The 24,888-nt window shown below is 38.1% G+C and overlaps 1 protein-coding gene across 1 annotated transcript in view; it reads right to left on the minus strand.

Moving 5' to 3' along the window:
* Positions 1–5,328, minus strand: part of LOC149651777 (uncharacterized) — a 32,902-nt gene extending 27,574 nt beyond the window's left edge. The window contains exon 1 of the mRNA XM_089848841.1: positions 3,557–5,328. Within this exon, the coding sequence (XP_089704967.1) occupies positions 3,557–4,241 (685 nt within the window). The 5' untranslated portion in view covers positions 4,242–5,328. The remainder of the gene's footprint in view (positions 1–3,556) is intronic.
* Between the last annotated feature and the right edge of the window lie 19,560 nt (positions 5,329–24,888).

Consider the following 24,888-nt stretch of genomic DNA (forward strand, 5'->3'; position numbering starts at 1 on the left):
AAATGGGTGGGAGGTTGTGTTTTCTCGCAGTAAGTGGGTGGGCGGTTGTGTTTTCTCGCAGTAAGTGGGTGGGCGGTTGTGTTTTCCCGCAGTAAATGGGTGGGAGGCTGTATTTTCCCGCAGTAAATGGGTGGGAGGATGTATTTTCTTGCAGTAAATGGGTGGGTGGTTGTGTTTACTTGCAGAAAATGGGTGGGAGATTGGGTTTCCTTCCATTATACCGTTACAATAATTCGTTTCGAATTTATACAATGCTGAAATAAATTCTCACAAGGACAGATCCAAAAGATAATTTGGACTACAACAATCCAAATTTTGTCAATTATTCTTGGTTAATTGAAAAAATTCATGGTAATACATCTAGGTAAAAAGAAACGATTCCCCTATATAACGAACCGCGTCATAGGGATGGCACCCGGTTTAGTTTGGCATAGAGTATAATATTGCTAAAACCGTGAATATGCCATTAGTCCAAAGGCAAAAGACGCAAAATTTGGGGGGAAGACACTAACTTCAAATATTTAAGAGAGAAATTGTTTAAGAGGGGAGGGGGAACGAGAGGAAAAATCCGGAACTGTAGAACGTCCTGTGATTTCAGCGTGTGTGGGCTTTTTGTAAAAAGTCTTACTTAATATTAAGCGTGTCTTCTCTCGTCATTACCTCGACTGTAATTTACATTAAAACGACTTATTAATTATATTAAAATTCCGCTCTCTCTCCTCTCTCTTGATCAACTAACCTTTCTCACAGCCTATCTTTACTTTGCATGGATGGATGAAGATTTCAAACTCATCCCAAAAAAATTGTTTAAAATTCCAAATTAAAAAAAAAAAACAAAATAAAAAATCTTTATCTTGTCTTGGATTTTTCACGCCAATTTTGGACGGTTAAAAGCAGGGGCTTTAAAGTGATTATGAAACGTTATTCCAATTAGTAATTACGTACCGTTTGTACTTTAAAGTAATTTCAATCATACATAATACCTTTAATGATAGGTATATACTAATTTGGGGATGGTTTTAATTTCCCATATTTGATATACATAAAAAATAATACATAGCTTCTTATTTGGTGATACGAATTCAATTCTACGATTGTGTGGGTTTTCGTAGGGCGTATTATTTCTCCACCCTTTATACGGTGCATATTTGATTTAGTATATTCTCAATATACAGTTTTTATATATACATATGGTTAAGTATATAGTATAGTTTTAAATAATTAAATAGAAAGCCCTAGCCACTATAGGTGGGCGGCGAAACGTATTTTAGAATTTGTAGAAATGCGGTTTGTATCGTGCATAGCTCTCTCCATACTGAGACTTTGACAAAATACGATGAAATTACCCACCCAAGTAGATGTGGTTAATTTTAGTAAGGGGTTCTTAAATAGGTTTGTATAATTAATCGTTTAAATTAAATACATTTGAATTAAATTAAATTTCACCTGCTGGCGTTTTACACAAACGACGTTTTTGCAATTGTCAAGATACGTTGTATTTGCTGTAAACTATTAGTACTCATTTTATTATTATGGAAGATACGATGCTAAAGAGGCTTATCTATTTGGAGAGCGAGAGAGATATTTCCATTAAAGTATCAAATTAACTCGGGTTGAAAATAAATACCTAAAATGTAAACCGGAAATTGGTATATCTTTCAAACTCCTCAAATTACTTTAACTAACAAATACTTTTAACTATTAAGTTACACAGCAGAATTATGCATTATTAAAGAGAGGGTAAAACATAAATAAAAGATGAATATAAATATTTTAAATCGTAAAAGAAATTTAACCTTTGCATCTATTTGAATTACTGGAAACTAAAGAGCCAATTTACGTCAAAGCATGGTCAAAGACATTAAGGAGGAATCTGTACAATGGAAACAAACAGTATAGTTTCTTGACATAATTTGCTGGACATATATAACAGAAGAAAATTACTATTTCCTTAGATTATCCTTCATGTTTTAGGCCAAATGTTGTCAATATAACAATAAATATTATTTAACCCCTCAGGATATTTTAAATACATTTTTGTCTAACATTGAACGTTCTAATTTTCGTGAGCTCAATTAAGAAAGTTTCTCCTTAATAATTAAATTCCCTAACCTTCCATCAACTTCCATTACATATCCTTGTTTACCCATTGATAAATTCCCTGGTTTTAAACGGTTTCCCTGACCAGTGTCCAGTGCACCATAAGACTATGTAAATACTCGTGATTTATCATAGTTAAATTATAAAAACGTGAGAAAGTTTCTTGTTCACCCATCCTTTATCTATAGGAAGGTTTTATAAAATATGAAAGAATCTACATGAAAACGTCAGACTATATTATTAATTTAAGAGAGAGCGTCGTGTAGGTGGAGAAACGCGTCTAAAGTGTCAGCTATCGGCGGGGTTCAGATCCACACAGCTTTAGGTCATAGACGCCCTTGCGCAACTGATTCCGATATTGAAAACTATCCCTGCATGGTAACCCTAATAGAATCAAACGTCATCCAGTCTATAATCCTAAAGAACATACAGCGGCAGCCAAAAGTACACGCGTCTATACAGCATGCACGGGATGGGATGGCAGAATTCGGGAGGGTCACGCTTATATGCCCAATTGAAGTGTCACAGATGAGTGGCAGCCAGGAGGTCCTCAGAGGGACGAGGGGATTAATAATTAACGCTAATTGTGAGACCACCCAGATATCTCTAACGTTGTTGGATTAACGACGTCTAAGCTTATATTTTTGGATATTGCAGCTAGCAGTATATGTTAACACATTATGTTTGCATTATTGATACCATTATAGACGAGTATATAAACATTAGAAGGTTTCTTTTTTATGGTGTATTTGTGAGTTTAATTAAAAGTTATCAATTTGTTTATTTTTCACGTTATTTACGTTATTAATTGAAAAACTAAAGGGATGTAAATACTACGTCATGCATGCACGGTTCGTTTATATTTATGATGATTTTAATGTTTTGGACAACTGGTTTTGCGTTAAAGGCGAAATTTAACGTCATGCAATACAGAAATACATTTAATTGCTTTAATATTATCAGCTTTAATTAATTTAAATGATTTATCGGTCTTAAATGATTGATGGCAAAACTTTCGATGAAATGTAATTTAAAATGGCAGGTGACAATGCGACAGATAATTCTCAAACTTCCGTTATGGTTGCTGCAACTAAGCCTACGCGTGTACGTTGCATGTAGAACTGCAATTTTGCGTACTACATCAATGACAACTATCTGACACTAATCTTTAGCTTCAATGAAACTAATATTCTTAGAATTTTTCAATGTTTTGATGACTAAAATCTAACAGGCTCTATTTGTGTCTCTACACACGTGGGTGAATGCGACAACAAGGTAAGTGACAAGTGTTTTAAAAGGTGCCTTGGACCTTATTCTGCCTGATTTTAGGGTCTGTGGGTCCTGAGACGTTTGAAGTGGAAGTTTAATGCGGGAGAAACACGGCGTTGGAAGTGAAAGTTTTGGGTTCTGAAGCGTTCGAGGATACAGATTATAAGGTTAATTATATTGGACTCACCAGATGAGGGTCTGTCGGAGTATCGTGTGCAATAGACCCAGGCGGGCCATAAAATGGGTCCCTTTTTGCCCGTTTCGCCGTCTTCTTGGGGCGCCAAGGAGGGCAATTTGGGCGACTGGCTGGTTTCGGGCGTGGAGGCGCCGACGCTCCGAGGCCTAACGGAGGAGTTAACGGAACTACAGTTCGAACTGGGACTTTCGGGTTGTTGAACGCGCCGGTGATGATTGCGATGGTGTTCGCGATTGTTATTGCTGGCGGGTGTTGGCGGACCGGTCACCGCCGAGAAAAAGTCCGTCGGAGACGTGGGAACAGTCCTGGAGAGCGGGGGCACGGCCGCGTGATGTAGGTGATTATGAATTAGTCCGTTATGAGTCCTTCTGACTTCGGCCGCGATGGGCGACCCGTGTTTAGGAGTTTTGCCGAATTCCGGCGATAAAATCTTCTCGATGGAAAACTTGAGCGAGTGCCTGGAAAAGGGCGCCCCAACGACGGCTGGTATGACCGGAGGCGCCCGTAAGTTCTCTACGGCGCCGGGGAAGGAAGAATTTCGCTGAGGAGGCGGCGTCGTTGAATCGTCGACGCGGGAACTGTCCGCGGACGACGACGTACAGTCCAAGTCGTCGGATCGCGCCGGGCTGCTGATCGACGTTCGGCGCTTGGCCTCTACCATCGTATCTAATGCCATAGCGCCCGCTTTTCGAGACCGGGTCGAAGCGGGGGTCCGATCTTTCTCCCCGCCGCCTCGACTACGGTGGTCTTACCCGAAGAGAGACTCGAACCTCGAGTAAGAGTGAAAGATTCTCTCTCGTAATAAGTAAAACTCTGGCTTTTTCCTACACTCGATTTTTTAACGGAGAGAAGAGAAAACCCGAAAATACTGGCGCGTTTCTTCGCATCAGGATTCGAGACTACCGATTGATTTAAAAAAAAGACCGAAGTTTATTTCAAAACAAGAAATATTTAAAATGAAAGCGGCGGCAAAGGGTTGCTCGAATTGGCACCCGAGACTGGGAGGCTGCCAAAATAACGTCGTGTCGGTCAAACGTTGTCCTGTCAAATGACCCAGTCTAGGGGGTCAGGATCGCTTAACTTTTTTTTTCCTTCTTGGAGAAAATGATGTCGTAGTGGTGGCTAAGGGTAGAGGGGGAGGCGGGGTGGTCCGCCAGTTTTTACGGGACGAACCACTCGCTGGAGCCTCGCTAGTTGATCTCTTCCTTTCCTAATCGGACAACGCCAAATAGCTCGGGAGGTATTCGAGACTTCAATACTCTTGATATACATGTTAAAAAGATATTTTAGGCTTTCCTCTATAGTCTCTCTCTCTCTCTCTCTCTCTCTTTCTCGCGTTTTGAAAAATCCTCCTATGCCATCAACGAAAAGGTTCCAGCGTACCACCACCACCACCGTAGCTTGTTCAGTAACCTTAGGTTTTCCTAAAAGCTTACTGAGAAGGGGTGGTGTGGATGGGGGGTTTACTAAAATGCTCTAAGAGTAAAGACAGGAAAAGGGGGCTAGAAAACAGTCGCATTATGTATAATTCCTTGCCTACCCCCCTTTACCGGCGAAGTGAAAATCTCTTAGCGCTAGGATAGCCCACGTGTCGTCGTCCAATCAGAGCCAGCCTGGCTGGATGACCCAAGCACATTCCCGCCTGCGCGTTGGTCGGTTTATATTAATATGTCAGTTTCGATCGGTGTGGTGGGAAAATTCGAGGGGTGGGAAACCCCCTTCTCGCGGTATACGGGAGGGGAGGGTGAATTAAAAAAAAATTATATATATATATATATATAGCTATATAGATATATACGGTTGTGGGGGTGGAAGTGTAATATAAGGGAATAAGGTGCAATAAATGGGAGAAGGCTATATTTTTCCCAGGTAAGGACCCTCAATATGTTGGGAGCAGACTACGTACACGCTTGGTCCTTAGCTCGCTCCTAGACTGAGCGGTTAGTCACCCAACCTCTTCTACGGGGTGGGAAAAAAGCAAGAAGAATATAAAAAAAAATATCTTGGAGAGATATTTTAATTTTGGTCCCAGCTAGGAAATTGATGGAATAATTTTAAGCCCGCTTCTTTTTTTTTTCTTCTGTTAAGCGCTATAGCTATAGCGGGGCCTTGTTGTCTCTTTTACAAGCGGTGTCTGTCGACAGAGATTATGGGGGTTTTTTTGCGGGAAAAAATTTGGAAAACTATACCTTTTTTTTAAAGCATGCATCGTAAGACAGCTTTATAACAGTTTATAAGGGAAGGATTTGCTTCAATTTAGGCTGAAGTAATTTTAAGTTAAAGAAAATATGTGCCTGCAGCTCCGGGATGTGGTAAATAACACAAGTAGGAATAATTACATAAACAGTTGGCAAGTTGGCCTACCAGACTCTATCGAATCGCACCTGTTCTCTACAAATATCTGCACGCGAATCTGTGTCGTTGCAACGACACAGATTCGCGTGCAGATATTTTAGCTTGAATGGTAACGAGGGTTTATTCGCGATTCCAGTCCTAGTGTTAATTTAAAGTCTATGCCCAGTTCAAATAATCATAGGCTTATAAGATATGTTCCATAAGTATGACACTACTTATACTTCGTAATGCTACTGAGAGACTTGCAGCTCGAGCTAGTTCAGCCATACACTTAGTTTTGCAGTCCATCTCCCAATTTAGTCTGTACTAAGCCTTTGACAGCGCCTCACCAGGATAATCTATGACCTACGTGGTCACTTCATGACAAGCTCCAGTTTGTAACCAGTGACAAACTTATGGAACATATCTTATATGGTAAAATTTATTCAAACGTAAACAAGATTGATATATAGGGAGGTATTTGCGTAGGAACTAGCGTACGGCCTTAAAAACATGACATATTGAAAAATATTATCCAACACGACACGACATCTTGATTTACTTTCGTTACGTATACCAAAAAACCTACACATAGACAGACAGATTGATTACATTATCAAATCCACGAATTGCCTTTGAATCTAATACCACCTGCTTGTTCAACGAAACCACGCGAGCAAATAGATTTTTATATTATAGAACTATAGAAAAAAGAACATCTAAAACTATCAGACTGAAAGATCTCTGTATGTAAACCTTGTTAGAGGGGGGGGGCTTCTACACTACATGGCGGAATTAAGTTAGATTAACTTGGCCCTACCAGAAGCCAGGTGATTTCTGTACTGTAGAATCTACAATTTTATAGTTTTTGTAATTACATATATTGATAAATCTTTCGGTTTTTTTGGGCATTATAGTTTTTTGATGTTTATATTAAGATAAAAACCCAAATGGATAAAAGGTTTTATTTGTATTTCACTATTTAAAATATTTAAATGTTATCTATAAGGCTGCAGATGTTAGTTAATATGTAGAAATGACATTAATGTTAATTTTAATTTAATTGATGCAGTTAACGCTAATGATTAACATGCGTTTGTGATAATGAAAGAAAGAAAAAATAATTTGGAGTGATAAGTTTGTATTCGCAGTTTTCTTTATCGAAATTGGAAAAGTTTTTGCTTTTTCAAGATGAAAATTATCCGAGCTAACTGGCTGGCTGGATGGCTGGCTTGTTTTGGTGTGCTAACTCAAGATTGTACAAAAACAGTAATGATTTCTTCTGGTCTATTAAAAAAAACAACTTTTTACTATGAATTTAGTTAATAATACTTTAAATTACGTTAAATTATTTTACGTATTTATTATTGGGCCAGTTTCTCTAAATAGGGACTGTATTACGTGTGCAACAAACAATACTGAAAGAGAACTGAGGGTTAGCGCATAAACCAAACCCATGCATTGAATCTTTTAGTTTCGTAGACGTATATTCTGTAAAATGGTTCTCGCTAAAATTTACATATAAAACAAATCAAAGTATAATTTCATTCATAGACTGCTATTCAAGGGGCATAACCAATACGTCAAGGTACTTACACCTAAATTCGTTCAACGTTTATTAGGCCAAAACGTCTTATTTAAATTAAATCTAAAGGGGAGAAGTTACGTGGTTTGGAAGATTGATTGTTTGTAGAGGAAGAATGGTACGTTCACGTACAAAGACAATAGTATAACTAAAATAAATAATAACATAGCTATTTTAAGTCACGCTGCTGAATTGAATTGGAAACTGCAGTCGAATTACTTTATATGATCTATTATAATTAAGCCGCGGTTCCATTAAGTATGACTGTAATATATAATATTAAAGAAAAAAATTATATGATATGTTCCGAACGCGGTGGAGGGTCCAGGCGCGCCTTTTAGTGTTTTAGTCAGTCTTGTCGAATTGAACAAGATGGACTAACGATACCATACCAAAGTCACACTTTGCCAAGCAGGCTGATCGACACTTAAGACAAATTTCGTCTCTTCATTCAACGTCACCAGATTGGCAGGCACATCAGGAGTTGCTAGAAGCTTACCTGATCTGTGGTCATGCGCAGTTCATAAATAAACAGACCAACCAATAATAAATAGTTTACACACATGGAGGATTCATACCATCTACACGGCAGAAGTCCAGGGTAACTGGAGGACAAAAGCAGGAGGGTTTCTGTCCTCCAGGTAGCCCGGCCTCCTGGTGTAAAATTGTATCAGTCCTCATGTGTGTAAACCATCTATAAATGTCAAACTTCGACGACGGCAATACAACTATACGTAATAAAACGATATCCACTAATCATGAACTGAGGATGCAACTAGAAAAATTGGAAAGAGGGAGCTATAGGTCTTGGTTAGGCTTAGCTCTGATATGGGGGGCTGAAAATGACACGAACGGATATAGGAGACTTCCGGTGGTGCTGCTAGCTGGTGGTTCGGCTTCGAATTGAGGGGATTTTCCAAGTTTCATTAATTCGAGAACTTTTAGGGATGAGGGGGAAGGCCATTCATCGAAGCATATTTTTAAAAGGGGGTTTCTAGGGGGGGAGGGGATCGCTGATTTAAACAAAAGCTTATATAATGTCTTCATAGTTGCATGCCCAGTTTGTTCGGCGCGTCCGTACGTAGTCTTTTTTGCTTGATTCTTTTTTTTTAAACTAAATTGTAGGCAACCACACACGATGAATTTTTTGCTTGAAGCACCCATCATGTACTCTTTAAAGTATAAGTATAGAATTTTGGGTAAAGAAGAAGAAAAAAAAAACGTCTCGACCCACCCTTGTCAGTGTTGTTTTACATGTTTGCTTATGGGTTGCCCTAGCGCCGTTTGAAGTGTACACTCTTGTAGATTTTTCGTTTATTAAAGGTTAACACTGATTTCGTACGAGGCCTCTGAAACTCTGATTAAAAGTCTGCGTTCTGTTACTCTTTTTTTTTCTTTTATTATTATAGAGTGCATTGCTGTATGTGCATTGTAAGTGTAGGAAGTGACGTAACGGATACGTAAGTACAGCGCTACCACAGACTATCAGAATTGATGTAAAGAGTTTTGGAAACATCAGGGAGTTTCATGTTTGATTGTTTAATCACATTATAGGTTTTAGAAACCAAGTTTTGGATGACCTTGAGTGATAATTTTTAATTTGTTGATTCATTGTCCAACTTCTATTCACACGATCTAACTAGTTTGTAACTCAAGTTGACGCACGCTGTTCAAGAAGTATATGGCTACAAAGTTCCCCGCACATGACATCACAAACTGCAGGATCTGTCTCAAAATCTCAGGAAGGTTTAACAAAAGGAGGTATATATTTTTTAAAAATCCAGTTACGCAACCACACGTAGATATTAAAAACAATGTTATGGTACTATTTCTTGTTAGAAACATTTTTACAAGAAATCATGTCTTCGTATTCACTCTCCATAGCCCATAGCTACGATAGTTGACACGTATCTCTGAAAAGCAATTATGGAACATTATGAATCTCGCCCAATTTTCTTCATAGAAAATGGTTCACGTCTTAATACCCGTAATTTTGTTCCTTAATAGCTCAAATGCACTATAGAAAATAGATACATAAACATCGTTAAATAAAACAAACATTTGTACGAGTACCAAGCAAAAGAAAATCAAATATAATTGCCCTTAACTAACAAAGATAATTACACACGTTTACGTTACGTATACGTTTTTCCTTAAACATTAACCTGGCGGCCTTAGCTTAGCCAATTTATATCGTAATGACTTCTTTCTTGCCTAAATTACCGCCGCGAATTTGCTACGGAGCTAGGGGGGTCAGCGTGATTTTGCTTTCAATTGGAAGTCAGCTTGAAAACTATTACCGCTACAAACGCGATCTCCAACCAAATTTAATGGCATTTCTTTTGGCCTTTCTTTTACCGATCATTTCGTTAAAAATTAGTTCGCGACGCGTTAATTAATGAAGGTTAAACGGGGGGTATAAGAAAAATGCCGTCAGCCCTGAAGGGTATAACCGAGCTTTCCTCTTTATTAATTGGTTCTCTACGGATAGCGTGTCGCGAGGTTTGCATGCGATTACGTGATAGCGACACACAAAAGCTCGTCAAGTCGATATAAAACCAGAAATAAAAGAGAGAGAAAAGGAACACGTGACTTGGGAAAATGACTTCATTAACGTATAGAGGCCTCTACGCTTGTTAAGCCTTGTACGTCGAGAAACAAGGATATTCTGTTAGTATCAGTTTTCTATCGAGCTGGGGTATATTTCACCCTCTTGTATAATTTTTGCACGCATGAATTGAGAGTTATCTAACAACTTACGTACAGCGCTTTGCAATTTATTCTAAAAGCTTGTAAACTTACGAAATGATACGCAATTATACATTAAATTTAATGGGAATAAACTAACTCCTTGAATTGAAATGCAGTTGGGAAATTTTCTAAATGATAATTTATTTAACTGATTTACTTCGGGTATAGTATATTTAAATTATTCAAGCTCATATTGACCCGTTGTTTATTTTTAAAGTTAAATTGATCATTTTTACGCTTGTAAATATTACATAAACGTCAAAAGGCAAATCTTAAAAATAGAATGATATTTTTTATAACGTAATACACCCTCTGGGTTTTATTACCTCTCCGTGTGACGTAGTCCAGGAGAGGTTCTGTAACGGCCGTGTCTGTCTGTGTGTCTGTGTGTGTGTCTGTCTGTCTGTCCGTTGTTACACCCACGTGACCGCGTTCGCAGTTTGCGTATCGGAGCAAACGTGTTCGCCATTTCCGAACTGCTTTCACAGTCACGGAAATGGCTCCTCTACTTGAGTTCTCACACCACCATCTTCTGGTCTTCGTCCATCCCACACGGACACCAGTCTGTTCTTACTGGCTTCTAATCACCACCATCTTCTGTTCTTTGTCAATCCCAACATTGACACCAGTCTGCACTTACACTGGCTTCTAACACCACCATCCACTGGTCTTCCGTCTATTCCACATAGACACCAATCTGTATCATTGGCTTCTACTCAATTATCATCGTTTGGTTTTAGGATATACGCGGCGATCAGCTAGGGTTACGAGAAACGTCTAGCCTCCCTAAGGTGGGATCGCCACCAAAGGTTTTCGCAATTGCGCTTTTTCCTTACTATTATAATGGAAACGAATCGTATATATACCCCAAATTTGAAAAAAGCGGGCAAGAGGGGTACCCTTCACTTTAAACGTCAATATTAGCAAAGTTTGAGAAGATAATAGGTATAACTTTATTTTAAACGATTTAACTATTATTAATGTTAATTATTGAAGATTAAAATAATTAAAAATAATTATATTTATTTAAATATTAAAGATAAACCTCTCGTGCAAAGAGAGAGATTATCATTGCCTCCTATATCTACCAAGGCCCGTGCATGCGATATATTTCCTTCGTTGCCTCCTATATCTATCAAGGCCCGTGCATTGTGATATATTTCATTCATTGCCTCCTATATCTATCAAGGCCCGTGCATTGTGATATATTTCATTCATTGCCTCCTATATCTATCAAGGCCCGTGCATTGCGATATATTTTTCAAAACAACAACAAAAATGGGAAACCCCAACTCAGAAACATAATAACGTTTTTATTGGATACTTAAGTTTATATAATCTTCTTGACACGGAGAGGTAATATTTTGGTTTTCCCAACTTGTTTTAATTATCATAATAACGATTGTACGCATTCCTTATCTACGAAAGCAAAAAGCGATTGTTCGTTTTGTCATGGCCAATTTTCTGCTTCGCGATATTGTAGAGTTTTAGATCTATTATATTATTCATTCATTATAAAAGATAATATTTTTATCAAAATTCTACCCTTAGGAACGTCCCCGCACAAATTATATTGATTATCTTTATTTAGACTTACAAATAACCAGTTTTGAAAGTATATATATACGATCATCTCCACAATCTAAAGAGTAGCCGGGGAACGGACGTCTCTTCCTCTATTGTTTTTGCATATGAATTGGGCAGCTGTTTTCATGCTGCATCTATTTGGGTCGTCCTTATAGCTCTTGTTGACAGCTAAGGCTTAACATTTATTTTTAGGAATATTTGAATTATTTTAAAATTCGAAACTTTCTTATTTTTGAGTTTATGTTGACAATACTGCAGTGGGTCTACTGACACATTCTATTTTTGGTAATTACAATTCATTGGCTCCTTCTCCTTGGAGTGGAAGGGTTTTACGGTTATAAAATTGGCATGTATAAGATACGTTCCATTAGTATGACACTTATACTTCGTAATGCTAGGGGAGACTTACAGCTCGAGCTAGTTCGAGAACGACGAAAGCGAGAATTGACTACACACTAGCTCGGTTTCGCAGTCCATCTTCCTATTTAGTCTGCATTACTAAGCCTTTGACAGCAGCGCCTCACCAGGCCTACCTCGCTTTACCTCGAATCTATGACCTACGTCACTTCATGACAAGCTCCAGTTTGTAACCAGTGACAAACTTATGGAACTTACGATACACGCATACACCAGAAATATCCAAATATGAAGAAAAATTTAGTATCGTTCCGCTGCATTGATTCCCAGTATCAAGAAATGTTTTTACAGAAAATCCTTTTTGACGAGCTGAGACCTCACATTGCGTCGTTTTGAGAGATCTTTCTCTTATAGCCCTCACCCACCCCGAGCAGAAACTAAGGGGGGCGGTGATACAGTCCTCATCGCGAGGAAACCACCGTACAACTACCGCAGTACCACGCACCAAGCCTGTATACTTGTTCCCATAGTTTATCCAGGCTGGCTGGCATAAGACGCCGAGGTTAAGGTTTGTTCCGATACTTGAATGAAGAAGTATTTTTTATAAGGGGTTTGACCTTTTAAATTGACCCCCCAACCGAGCTTATAGTCGTCGGTGACTTACTGGACCCCCAACATTACGTTTTTATACCGTATAACAAGTTGTAAAAGAAATATTTCTCCTAGACTTAAGGTATCAAAAAAATGTTAAACTTTAATCCGGAATTTGGACTATAAGAAATCTCGAGCTATAAAATGCAATGTAGTCAGGATATATTCGGTGGCTTCTTGGCGCTCTTTTAGATCTTTCAAACTACATAAACGGGTCCCCCGAAGTTAATTCGAAGTGATGGCTAAGAAACCGTCAAAAGACCAAGGGTAAACGTTATACAGGATATATTATATGTGTATCTCCGCATAAAAACATTATGTTTTTACTTGGATTATTTTACGCTATAGCTAGGGTTATGTTCGACTCTACTCCGGAGGTATTACTTGAAAAATAAGGTTTTTTTTTTTTTGCCCTGGAGGCCAATTGAACATCTCAATTTAGCCTCAGATTTATTTTTTTCGAGACAAAATTTGGCTGTTAGGTTCATCACCATTCAATATACAAGATTTTCCAATAAGGTAAAGGTAGGTCCGAAATACAGTGGATGGATTTTGAGTCGAAAATGTAACTTCTATGACATATTGCCCCAAGGGCCACCATAAACAAATTATGATTGTAGTTTTTTACGGATGACCCCTAAATTTAACTAAGAAATTGCAAGACGATTGCTGATTCAATTAGGGGTCATCCCTAAAACCTGCTAATCATAAATCGTAAACGGTGTCCCTTGTGGGACAATGTCATAAAATATTTTCAACTGAAAATTGATTTCCCATAGAGCCCGCTACCACCAGTGCACCCCGCATTTTCTCTTGGCATTAAGGGCCAGAACAGTGCACAGGATAGGACATAAGCAAGTAGCTTTTCTAAATCGTATTACGAGCTATAGAAACCAGAGTTCGAGTTCAAATCAACTGATGTTTTTCTGTAGATATTTTAGGGTTCACTTCCTTTCTTCAAATGTATATATATAATAACTCCATGATGTAGAAAATGGTAGAAACGCGTAAAAAAAGGATTATACCACCCGGGAGGCGTACAGTTATCAATGAAGAAGATTAAGCAATCTTCTAGAGGCTCAATTAATTTGAAATAATAGCTATGATTAAAGCACCATCTATAAATAAAATCGTGCCTCTCGTTTCTTGACAAGCTAATAGCCCTAGCTGCGTTCCACCGTTCCGCGTTCTAATGCGAAGGAGACGAAGAACTTTCTTTCTAACCACACATGAACCACCACACGAAGATATTCGAAGTGTATATATACGGTTTTTATTTGTTTAAATGGGATCTTAATTGTGGATATTGGGGAGTATGTATGCCCGGCCGGAGTTGCAACCCAACCCAACCCAACTGCTTTATCGAGTGATTAACGATAGACGAAGTAGAAGAAAAATACTGATTTCATGGATACCTCGTATACGTCTACCATGCCTAAGAAATAATATCCCGATACTGCATGCATTTTTCTTAACCCCCAAAACGATAAAACCATATAATAATATAAACGATTTTTTTTACCCAGCGACTGTACGAAACGTACTCAGTAGATACGGAAATCGGCTGCATGAAAACATTCCCCAGCCATGTATTTCTACACTGTAAACTCGCGAGTAACAAGATTTCGCGTTCAAGGCATGTACGTTGCGTTATGATTTTAGTAACATAATTAATTGGGTGTCATTTTATTCATCGATAGCTTGATTGGGAAGCAAGTTCCAGAAGTGATGATAACTTTAAAGATTTAATGAATGAATTTGGTTGGCAAAGTGAAAAATAATAATAATGTTCAATAATCAGGATTTTAGGAAGCCTTTAGACGTAAAAAAGAGGGTATCCCTCAACAAGGAGGTTGATACATTGCCGTCTCTACTGATCCATAACAAATACAGCGCATGCGTTAAAAATCGAGATGGAAAGCAGTGTTTTACCCCTCTTACATTCATCGAAATGGTGAGTTATTGCAAAAGAGTCCTTAGATAGTTTGTCCAGTCCAGAGGGGAAATAAAACTCGACATTTGGACAATTTTAAATTTGGGAAGATTCAAAAGGTATCCTTGGATAATTAGGGAATACAGTCTCGGACCGACATAGTTCAAAAATCAAATGAACCATCCAATTAAAAAAGAAAACTGCCGTCTAGAAAAGTCGAAATTCATTGAACGGGATGCATGCAGTAGGTTTTTGTTGGCAAAAACGAAAAGATCGCCGATTTTTCCCGTTGGAAACTCAAGGAGTCGGGCCACACACGGTGTCGGCTGACTTGTGTGGGACCCTCCGGCCGTATATTTTGCTTGCATTCTACCCTCCCTCGATAACTCCCTTTCGCGTGTTCAACTCCCTTCCTTTCAATCCCCTATAACTTCTCAAAATTTCTCATCCCTCCCGACCCGGGCCAAGAAGAAATCGAATCTTCTTTCCATCTAGTATCTTGTCCCGATTGCGTAGACCCGTCCGAAAAACGTGGGCTTCACCCGAGTACACCTGATCAGAGAGTACAGACCAAGAGGAGTAGAAGAGGAGGAGAGTCTTAATTCCACTTAATTAAATATTACTTGTACAAAATATATATTTTCTCTAATACATTTTAACGGATTAGATGCGTTGCTGATAAGCCTAAAATCAAAAACCGGTTCTAGTTCTCAATGTTATTTACGTTTTTTTATGTCATTTTTGGCAAAGATTAACTTTCTATTCCTCTTACCTTTTTCTATTTCACAACTTAGCGGGGAAGCCAACATTTAGGTGCAGGCGTTTTAATGTATTTCCTACGTAACCCCTGTAAAAATGTTTCGACCGCTGCACACCACCTCGACAAATTTTAATAAATAAAATAAATTTAAAGTATTTGAGAGTTAGGCCTATTATCTTGAACGTACTTGTCAGTGAAGGGACACATTATGTTTGTTCCAAACTAGAAGAAGACCACAGGAATGGAATAAAAATACCACAGTACAATAAATTCTATTACCGAGTTGGTCTAACACAGAAATCGAAATATTTTCAATTCTCAGGAGTCAAGTCAGTTCGGTTAAACCTTCCTTTTCAAGTGAACCAAATCGGTTTAGCTTTTTGCGTCTGGACGGAAATTTATAATCTTTATGGTGCATAGATACATCCGCAATATACCGTAGTCATACTATCAAGTAGGCGGTACGAATAGTGATCTGGTAAAAGGATTGTAAAGTCAAAAAGGCGTTTGATTGACACTATATCACTGGGCAAATTTGTCCTCAGGGTTTTCTCGCTTTTTGTTACTTCTCTCGACTGTGGGAAAGCAATAGGGTCCGGTCATTGTGAGACAACTCAACAATAAAAGCCAGAAAAATGTTAGAATCTTTTAGACACAATGGACATAAAGAAGTTCTTGTAAAGAGAAACGTTTAGTCGCGATTATTCTACCTTAAATGGCCGTTTTACGAGCTCTACATCTTTTGAAGAAAGAAGAAAACGGAAGGACGAGTCCGTAGGGGAAAAAACTCACAAGACGTGCAAGCTAAGCTCAAAACTCATTACGTAGACGCCTTTTTGAAAGACGATTGGTCACGCCGACGAAACTCAAGAAATCTTTTATTGTGTCCCATTCTTTGCTGCATGCATGCATATGGGATTCTGTTTCAGGTTTCCTTTTCTGACTCTGGAGTTATTGTTAACTTGTAAAACCGCAGGTAGACATTATTGATACCGGAAAAAGGGGTGTGGAACTCAAATTTCACTTAAGCCTTTGAGATTTTTACTTTTCTTTTTGTACCTTTTTGAGATTGAAGAGTTTTGGAAGTTGTATTGCATTGAAAGTGCTTCGTAGTTAAGACGAGCATAATTTTTAATCTGTACAATCTTAAATATTAATTTTAATTAGACACAATTACGTTAAAATCCTCCCGGCATCAGCTAGAGTCTAAACTTCTTAAAGTAGAAATCACAAAAAGCCTGAGAATCTAAGTACCTTTATGGCGTAATATCTTATACAGGGTGTTTCTGGAAAGTCTGGCACAAATTAACAGGCATGTTCCTTGGGTCAAAAGGAGTCCGAAAGGTCCTATGACGTTTTGGGGTAAAGCGCTCCGTTGCGACGTTATGGGCTCTCAAAAGTAGGCCGAAAAACAAGGAGATTTTGCAGAATTATAGCACTAGTATTGTGGTTTTGACCCAATTGTTTTCGATTATTGAGCATAAGGCAATGATCGAAATAAGTTCAAACCTAGTGGAAGACCGTGAACGTGTTAAACGGCCAAAAGCGTTAATCCCTTTGCTTTTACAATAATTGTAATGGGGTTCGATTCGAATTATTGTAAAAGTAATGGGGTTCGATTCGAATTATTGTAAAAGTAATGGGGTTCGATTCGAATTATTGTAAAAGTAATGGGGTTCGATTCGAATTATTGTAAAAGTAATGGGGTTCGATTCGAATTATTGTAAAAGTAATGGGGTTCGATTCGAATTATTGTAAAAGTAATGGGGTTCGATTCGAATTATTGTAAAAGTAATGGGGTTCGATTCGAATTATTGTAAAAGTAATGGGGTTCGATTCGATTTATTGTAAAATTTAAGGGGTTCATTCGACTTATTGTAAAAGTAATGTGTCTAATTGAAATAAAGAATAAAAGACTGGTCAGTTACCAGTACATCTGAACAAACAAGTAACCGATATCTGAGCTACTTTCCTTACCTTTAATTACAATCATTAATAAAAGCAAAGGGATTAACGCTTTTGGCCGTTTAACACGTTCACGGTCTTCCACTAGGTTTGATCATTGCCTTATGCTCAATAATCGAAAACAATTGGGTCAAAACCACAATACTAGTGCTATAATTCTGCAAAATCCCCTTGTTTTTCGGCCTACTTTTGAGAGCCCATAACGTCGCAACGGAGCGCTTTACCCCAAAACGTCATAGGACCTTTCGGACTCCTTTTGACCCAAGGAACATGCCTGTTAATTTGTGCCAGACTTTCCAGAAACACCCTGTATGTTTTGATCCATCCACGGATTCCACGCATCAAAGCAAAGAATATAACTTTATCAAGGATTTATATTTCACAACAATAAAAATGTTTGCCGTGCACGGACCCCCATAAAGCTGGGCAGCCTTATACCTCATCCCTGTAAAGAGGATCTCAGTGTCTTATTACATATATCTTACTTTTTAAAACGTTAAAAAGGTTTTTAGTGTCTTAGAACGCAATAAAATCGGGGTCAGGAATACCTATAGATGCATGCATGCATATGCTTGGTCTTTTTCTTTTCACATAACGTTTTTGCGTGTTCCGATTTTTCCGAGGGGGTTTTCTTTCCTCCACGACGACTGTGAGAATTTTTCGTCACCTTACACTGACCTCCCAAGGCGATTTAGCCCCGACTGTAATAAAATGATTTCTAGCCTGCGTGCCCGAGGGTAAGCACCTTTAAAGTGAGTCTGAAGTATAATTCCCGAAGCTCTGAACTGACAAAGAAGTTAAGGCAGGGAAAGATTCATTCAACATCTCTTTAAGAGACACCTAATTGTCGCTGTGGTTTGGTTTTTAAAAGCCCAATGTTCAACCCCGCTTAAAGTCACTTTGGTCCACGATAACACTTAGCTCCAGAAGAAGTACCAATGTAGACGACTGCGTGCCCTTTTTTTAGAGACCCACCCTCCTACCTTCCTGAGAAGACTTATGGTGTAATATATGGTTGGAATCCGTTTACTCAAAAAGCCAAAACCACTCATTACCTAGACACAGGGAGGAAAGATACTGATACCTTTTCTTCTGGACAGATAAGCATCTTCCCAACCTGTCTCCCTGGTACCACGTTACCTTGGTAAATGTTGCCCTGGACTACGTTACAAGCGTCAAGTTAAAGAGATAAACAATAAAGTTAGGAATGCGAAAAAACCTGAACATTTACAGAGATTTTTCTCTAAAAGTACTGGACAATAAAAAGGGCAGTTCCACGCAGCAATGCCTTCCTTGGAGCTACGCAGGGACATCAGTGGGAAGTCAAATTTTTCACGGCTCGATTGTAAAGGAAAATATCTCCCAATGGGTTCACACGCTATATGGCGCCGAGTATTTGATACCACGTTTTACAATCCCTAGAGTAATTTGTCCGTTTACCGATTGATATCCTGTGGTATCCATCTATTGTTGTTGACTTTAAAAGCTTTTATAGTATGAAACCACCACCAATGATGTTTTCCTAATATGGGTTGTATATAAGAAATAGTTTGACGTGCCATGATGCCTTTTTGGGTACTGTCCATGGTGTTGTATATCTTATACCACCCAACGATTATAGCTTGTGGTTTACGTAGGTAAACTTTAGGGTACACAATAATGGTTGGACGCATCTTTTGTGACTATAGTATAAAGTAATTTGTAAGCTTTTACCCTAAATCATTGTGTCTATGGGAGGGCGTGTATTGCCTGAAGATCTGTCTTGGATCTGATACCACGATGATGATACCGAATACTCCTGGGAAATAGGCCTAAGGGGGTGTTTCTGAGTTCTGACTGGTGACTGCGGTTGAAATATGGTTAGTGGAGGTAAGCAAAAGTCAAATTCTTTGACTATACATACACCCATCTTGATGTCGAAGAACTGCACATTTTCAGGTGTGCGTGAAAATGTGCTATTTTATTAAAATCTATTGTAAACTTTTTGAATTCACTCTAAGCATCCTTTACAAACCAAAACTTAACCCTAAATTTTTTAAGTTGCAAAAAAATTCGGTATATAGACAAAATTTATTAGAGGTTCAAAGCACTGATATCCTACCAACCCCTAGTACTTCCTTGGGGATATAAGTTATGGACGCCACCTATCGAACTCTTTTCGAACTTCAAACCTAAACAATCCTTTTTTGTGGCACGGTTGGTTTAGTAAAAACATGAGATTTACCAAAGATACTAAACCTAAACAAAAACAAGCCATCTAACCAATGAAATAAACAAGATAAATTATCAATATTTCTCTTTCGTTTTGCTTCTATTAAAAATGTTTTATAAAGAATAATGATAATAGCGAAGAAAAGATTTGTCTCTCTCGCTATGGGGGGTTCGTATAAGTGCATTATTACAATCGCAATAGGGTACACCTTAAGCTATTCGCCTGTGAGTTTGCTTGGTTGGGAACCATCCCACATGTCGTTTTCGCTTTCCTATAAATTCATTCTTATACCAAAAGAAGACTATAGACCCATTCATCGCTTATAGATAGCAACAACTAAAGAGAAAGAAAGAAAAACCTAGTCCATTCTCTCCCAAGTAAAAGGATTTAGATTGAAGAAACATAATAGATCTCGGCGAGGTCCAAATACTTCGTCTGCATTTGCGTATTCGGTTAGTTATAAACCATTTAAGTCGACAACACCATCTATGGCCCAAACAATATTACCAAGTGATTCAAAGATACACTGTCTTTCAACGTATTGTTGCACGTAAATAGCCATTTTATCTTGATAGTTTAGTTCAAGGCATCGCGTGATTGAACCCCGTGTACCTAGATGGACGTTGGTCAGAATTGAAAAAGAAAGAAAGAGGAATATTGTCCGAGGACCATTTTAGCCGTGCACCCTTCTCTTGTATCCCTCCCATTTTTTTCGATTAGGTTTATCTGCTTTATGTAAGAAGGTTTTTCTACTAGAGTATAAATTGATCTGCCGTTATCGTGCGTTACTTAAAGGGTCTTGTTCAGTTTCGAAGGTTTTGATTTGAAATATAACCCTTGTTAAGCGAAGTAACAACGTAACTTGCCAGCACAATCAAAGCTGAAAGTACCCCGAATGTTCTATTGGGCTAAGTATAAAGTGATTTGGGGTCTATCGTGCAAGCTTGAACGATTCCGAGTCTGCCAATATTGGATGGGTTGAAATGATGATACGAAAAAGGTGTATATAGAAAAAGGATCGAACGAAAGAATCTCCGCTTAAAGTAAATCGTACGAGGAAAAATTGACCAAGGGTTAGCTATAGTTCCATCAGGTTTAGGGTTCGTGAGCGATAGCGGTTTTCTAAAATCGTCATCTCTTATGATTGATTTTCATCGCCAGGATGCAGACTCGTATTCTTGAATGGCAGTGAAAGAGAAGAGTAAATTGGGTATCTTTTTCAATCGGATTTAGTGTCAAGTGTGTTGGTAATATTCCTTAAGTTTTTTATTAATGAAATAACATAACTAAACCGTAGGTAAATGTTGAATGTTTCGCAATGAAAAAATATTTGAAAGACATGACTGTAACGCCCATAATTATATAAATAAAAATCCTTACCCCTTAAGAACTAGCCCGCAGTGCACCGAAGTCACTATTTAAACCTAATCTACAGGAGTCTACCCTTAAAAATATAAAATTCCAATAAAATATATAAAATTATGAGCCGTCGTAGCATACAAATCATTCCCACGAGATCTAGGCCTAGGGTCGATCGAGGGGTAGGAGGGTCACAACCGAAGCTAACATATTAAGTGCAAAAATATAATTAAGCTTGGTATATACATACATACATATATATTAGAAGGTTGTACCAACCACGAGCGGCAAAAACCGGCCGGGGTCTAGAGCATCAAGGGGGCCCATTTTTCCTTGCATCGCAAATTGAGAATCAAAAAGAGCCCATCCGATTGGATCATACGTTGGATAAAGACGGTTTGGGTAAGGATTTTAAGCCGCTCTGAAGCTACTCCGGACTGTAAGAACAGCTATAGCGCACGCAGTCAGCTATAGGGATTAACGTTTCGACCCCGTAACAAATCATATCACCCCAGAACGTCCCAGTGTATCTCAGTGCATCCCATTCTCCCATGGAAAAAGATGCGCGGGAAAAAATTATAGATAACCCAAGTCAAGACGACGCAATAACAAAGGAAAAGCCGGTAGTGGAACTTTTTTCAACCCAAAAGAACCATGGGGTGTTCATCGGACTAAAGAGGGGCAACTAAGGGGCCAAAATATCTGGTCCCGGGAGATTAGGGGTTTTTCAATATAATAATGTTCTCCGTTAATACAGTTACTGAGTGATAAAATGACGTAACTAAATTAAAATTAAATTTTAGTTACGGATTTGTTTTTAACGTGTACTGCGAGCTTTAGTTTTAAGAAATACATTATAATGTAATTGAATAATTTAGAGAGTGATTTTGTAGCTACGAAACGAGACCAAAAACATCAAAATCCGTCCAAAATTAAGAAAGTTATTGAGGTTGTTATTGAAACACTCATAAATAAATAAGGAAATTTATATTTCTTATAGTCTAACGCTATAACCTTAATCTTCGGAATTACGCAATTAAAACAACAAAACTCATATCTGGACCAATCAACCCTAAATATTTTGATAATTTAATCAAGTATTCGAAACAATTTTTTCAAAATTGACCATAGTTTGTAGTTACTACCTTTAAGCATTGAAAATGCGGATATCCCTATATCCACGCATGTGTTTGGCGTCCGGGTGAATTTTATAAAGCCAGCTAAATGATCCGTAAGCCGGGTTGATATGTTTGCCAAATTTCAGGGAAAAAAGACGGGGGTATAACCCCCCCCCAGGCTTAGACGCGAGATGAGGGATTTCCTATAAAAGGCGTGGGGTAAAAATGGGAGACCTTAACTCCAATCAATAGACGCTTTATAGCCCGTGAATTTTTATTTTTCATACCTCGGTCCTTATCACATCGTCCCGTCGGACTATTACGTCAAGTTAAAGATGTAATGGTTTTGATACGTAATGGAGCCCTAAGTATACATTTAAGTATAATAGAGTTTCCGTTATCTTGACTTGACGTATTGGAAATATATAATGCTGGAATAATTGAATTTGGAGTGTTTATTTAGGGAGGACTATTAGTGTGATATTACGCAGAAACAAAATATAATCCGTATGATTCAGTTGTTTGATGTTGCTAAAAAACCTAATTTTCTAGCTTTAAAATTACCCTTGGGGAACTTGCATGGAAAACAAAGCGAGGTTGTAATGGAGTATTTATATGTAAATATACATATAAAAAATATTTTATTTTATTTTATTAATAAATACAAAACTTATTTGCTAACTTTCACGACTCCATATGGAATATTTGGGCAAGAGTTTCAAAGTTAATGTTTGTTTTATTCGTATCCCAAGTTAACATCGACATTTAAAGGCATTTATTTTTCAAAATGTCCAATTTTGTGCTATTACACGTTCTTGGAACTACTTTACAAATTTACCAGCTTTGGCACACTTCTACCTTTAAAATGTACATATACACTTCTGCTTGATAAAGGCTCATTAACCATATTAGATTGGAGACTATTGAAATTGTCTAAACAAGATGGGCACTCTGATTTATCTCACTCCAGATGTTTGCCAATATAATTTTTAAGCGCCAGTACCTCCGAAACTAAATATTGTAGACCCCATTCATGTTCTTTGACACTTTTCACAGAGTCTGGCCCAAAAAACAGTCCCCTTAATTTAGAACAGTCTTATCATAAACACCCTGTACAGTTAACGTCAATCTAAATTATCTTAAATCGCAAAGTTAATTTGAGACAGAAATATAAACCAAACTAAAATCGTTCTAGATAGATGCCAGATAATAAACGGTATGCACCCAATCAGTTGTCATAAAGCGATCAACATCAAAATATACCCATTATAAAAACGTTACCCATAAAAGGATGATCCCATTGGAAATTTCATAGTCAACTCGGATTATTCAGAAGAAAAAAACCTATCCCAAAATGAATCAGATATTCCAGAAAAAAAAAGTTGAAAAAATACAAAGGAAATTTTTGTAACTCATAAAGATCATGAGACGTATAGTAACTGAAGAAAAGAAAACGTTTTGAATACCCCATCGTTATTATAGCAAAAAAAAAAGTCGCTCATGACCCTTGATGGGACGATCTAGAGATACAAAGGATGTTACTCCCTGGGCGCTCTGCGGAATGGCTTCTCCATAGAAATATTTAGGCCTAAAAAGTATAATAGGATGGCCATTTACCTCAACCCCCATTTCCCCCTTAAGCCTTGGCAGAATTTTTAGAAAAATTTATCTTGGGAGCCCTTATAGGAAAAATGTATTGAATAGTATCATTTCTGCTTTCGCCAATCTTGTCACACGTCTGACAATGGGCCACCCATCTGCCTATTTAAACCCAGGGGCTTCTTCCCTATATACTCATCCGCTAGGTCGAGTTTAACAATGGGTGCGGAATATGCATGCTCCCTTTTGAACTGTCTCCCCTCTTCCAGCTATGATAGAGATGGACACGTGATAGCGCTATAGATACCCGCGATTAGATTCGATTCAATTCAATTCCAACTGAATTTTATTATGGTCAGCCGCCAGAATTCGGTGAGAAAACATGTTTATGGGGGTGATATTTAAACGTATTCAGATACCAGGGGACGTACGTTACGGGACACGCTCCAGATAATACATAATTCGGTAGTTTTTCATTAGTTTTCTTGATGTCTACGCAATTTATTATTGATTTTAGGACCCAAACTAAACTAGAAAAAGTGTGTAGGTCCATTCAGAATTAACTAAAATCTTATCTTTTACGTCGCATAATTATACACGTGTCAACGACTACGTACAAGTTTCGCGGGCTCGGTTTGAAAATTTTAAATTTTGTCGGGTGCATGCAGCTTGTGCATCGAGATGGCACCACGTCGTTAACGCCTTTTCTTAGCCATAGCACACTCAATCATGCTTTACTGACGCGTGATCGAGTGAGCTACGCTTTAGTAGCTGATATATGAAATGTTTTACGATAAAATTCGAAAAGATGTCCAACACCATATTTTATTGGCTCTAGAACACAAACATCATTCTCTACCCATTTCCTAACCTACACCCCTAAGAGGTGTAAGGTAAAGTTGAACTTATTCCTTTTATGAGAATAGAGAACTAAATGTCCAAACGTTTAGGACCCTGAACAGAGGATAGAGATAGATGGGGGATCTTGGAATATCATCTAAGGTCAAAAGGACGATAGGGATATAGGGGACATGATGGGAAGGGGACGGGAACTAACAAAAATTTTATCCATATGAGAAAACCGTGTCATACATGTTTACCCATCACATGGT

The sequence above is a fragment of the Phalangium opilio genome, unplaced genomic scaffold (genome assembly GCF_054372755.1).
Source record: "Phalangium opilio isolate 3A_F unplaced genomic scaffold, DU_Popi_V2 ptg000082l_1, whole genome shotgun sequence".
NCBI classification, from domain to species: domain Eukaryota; kingdom Metazoa; phylum Arthropoda; class Arachnida; order Opiliones; family Phalangiidae; genus Phalangium; species Phalangium opilio.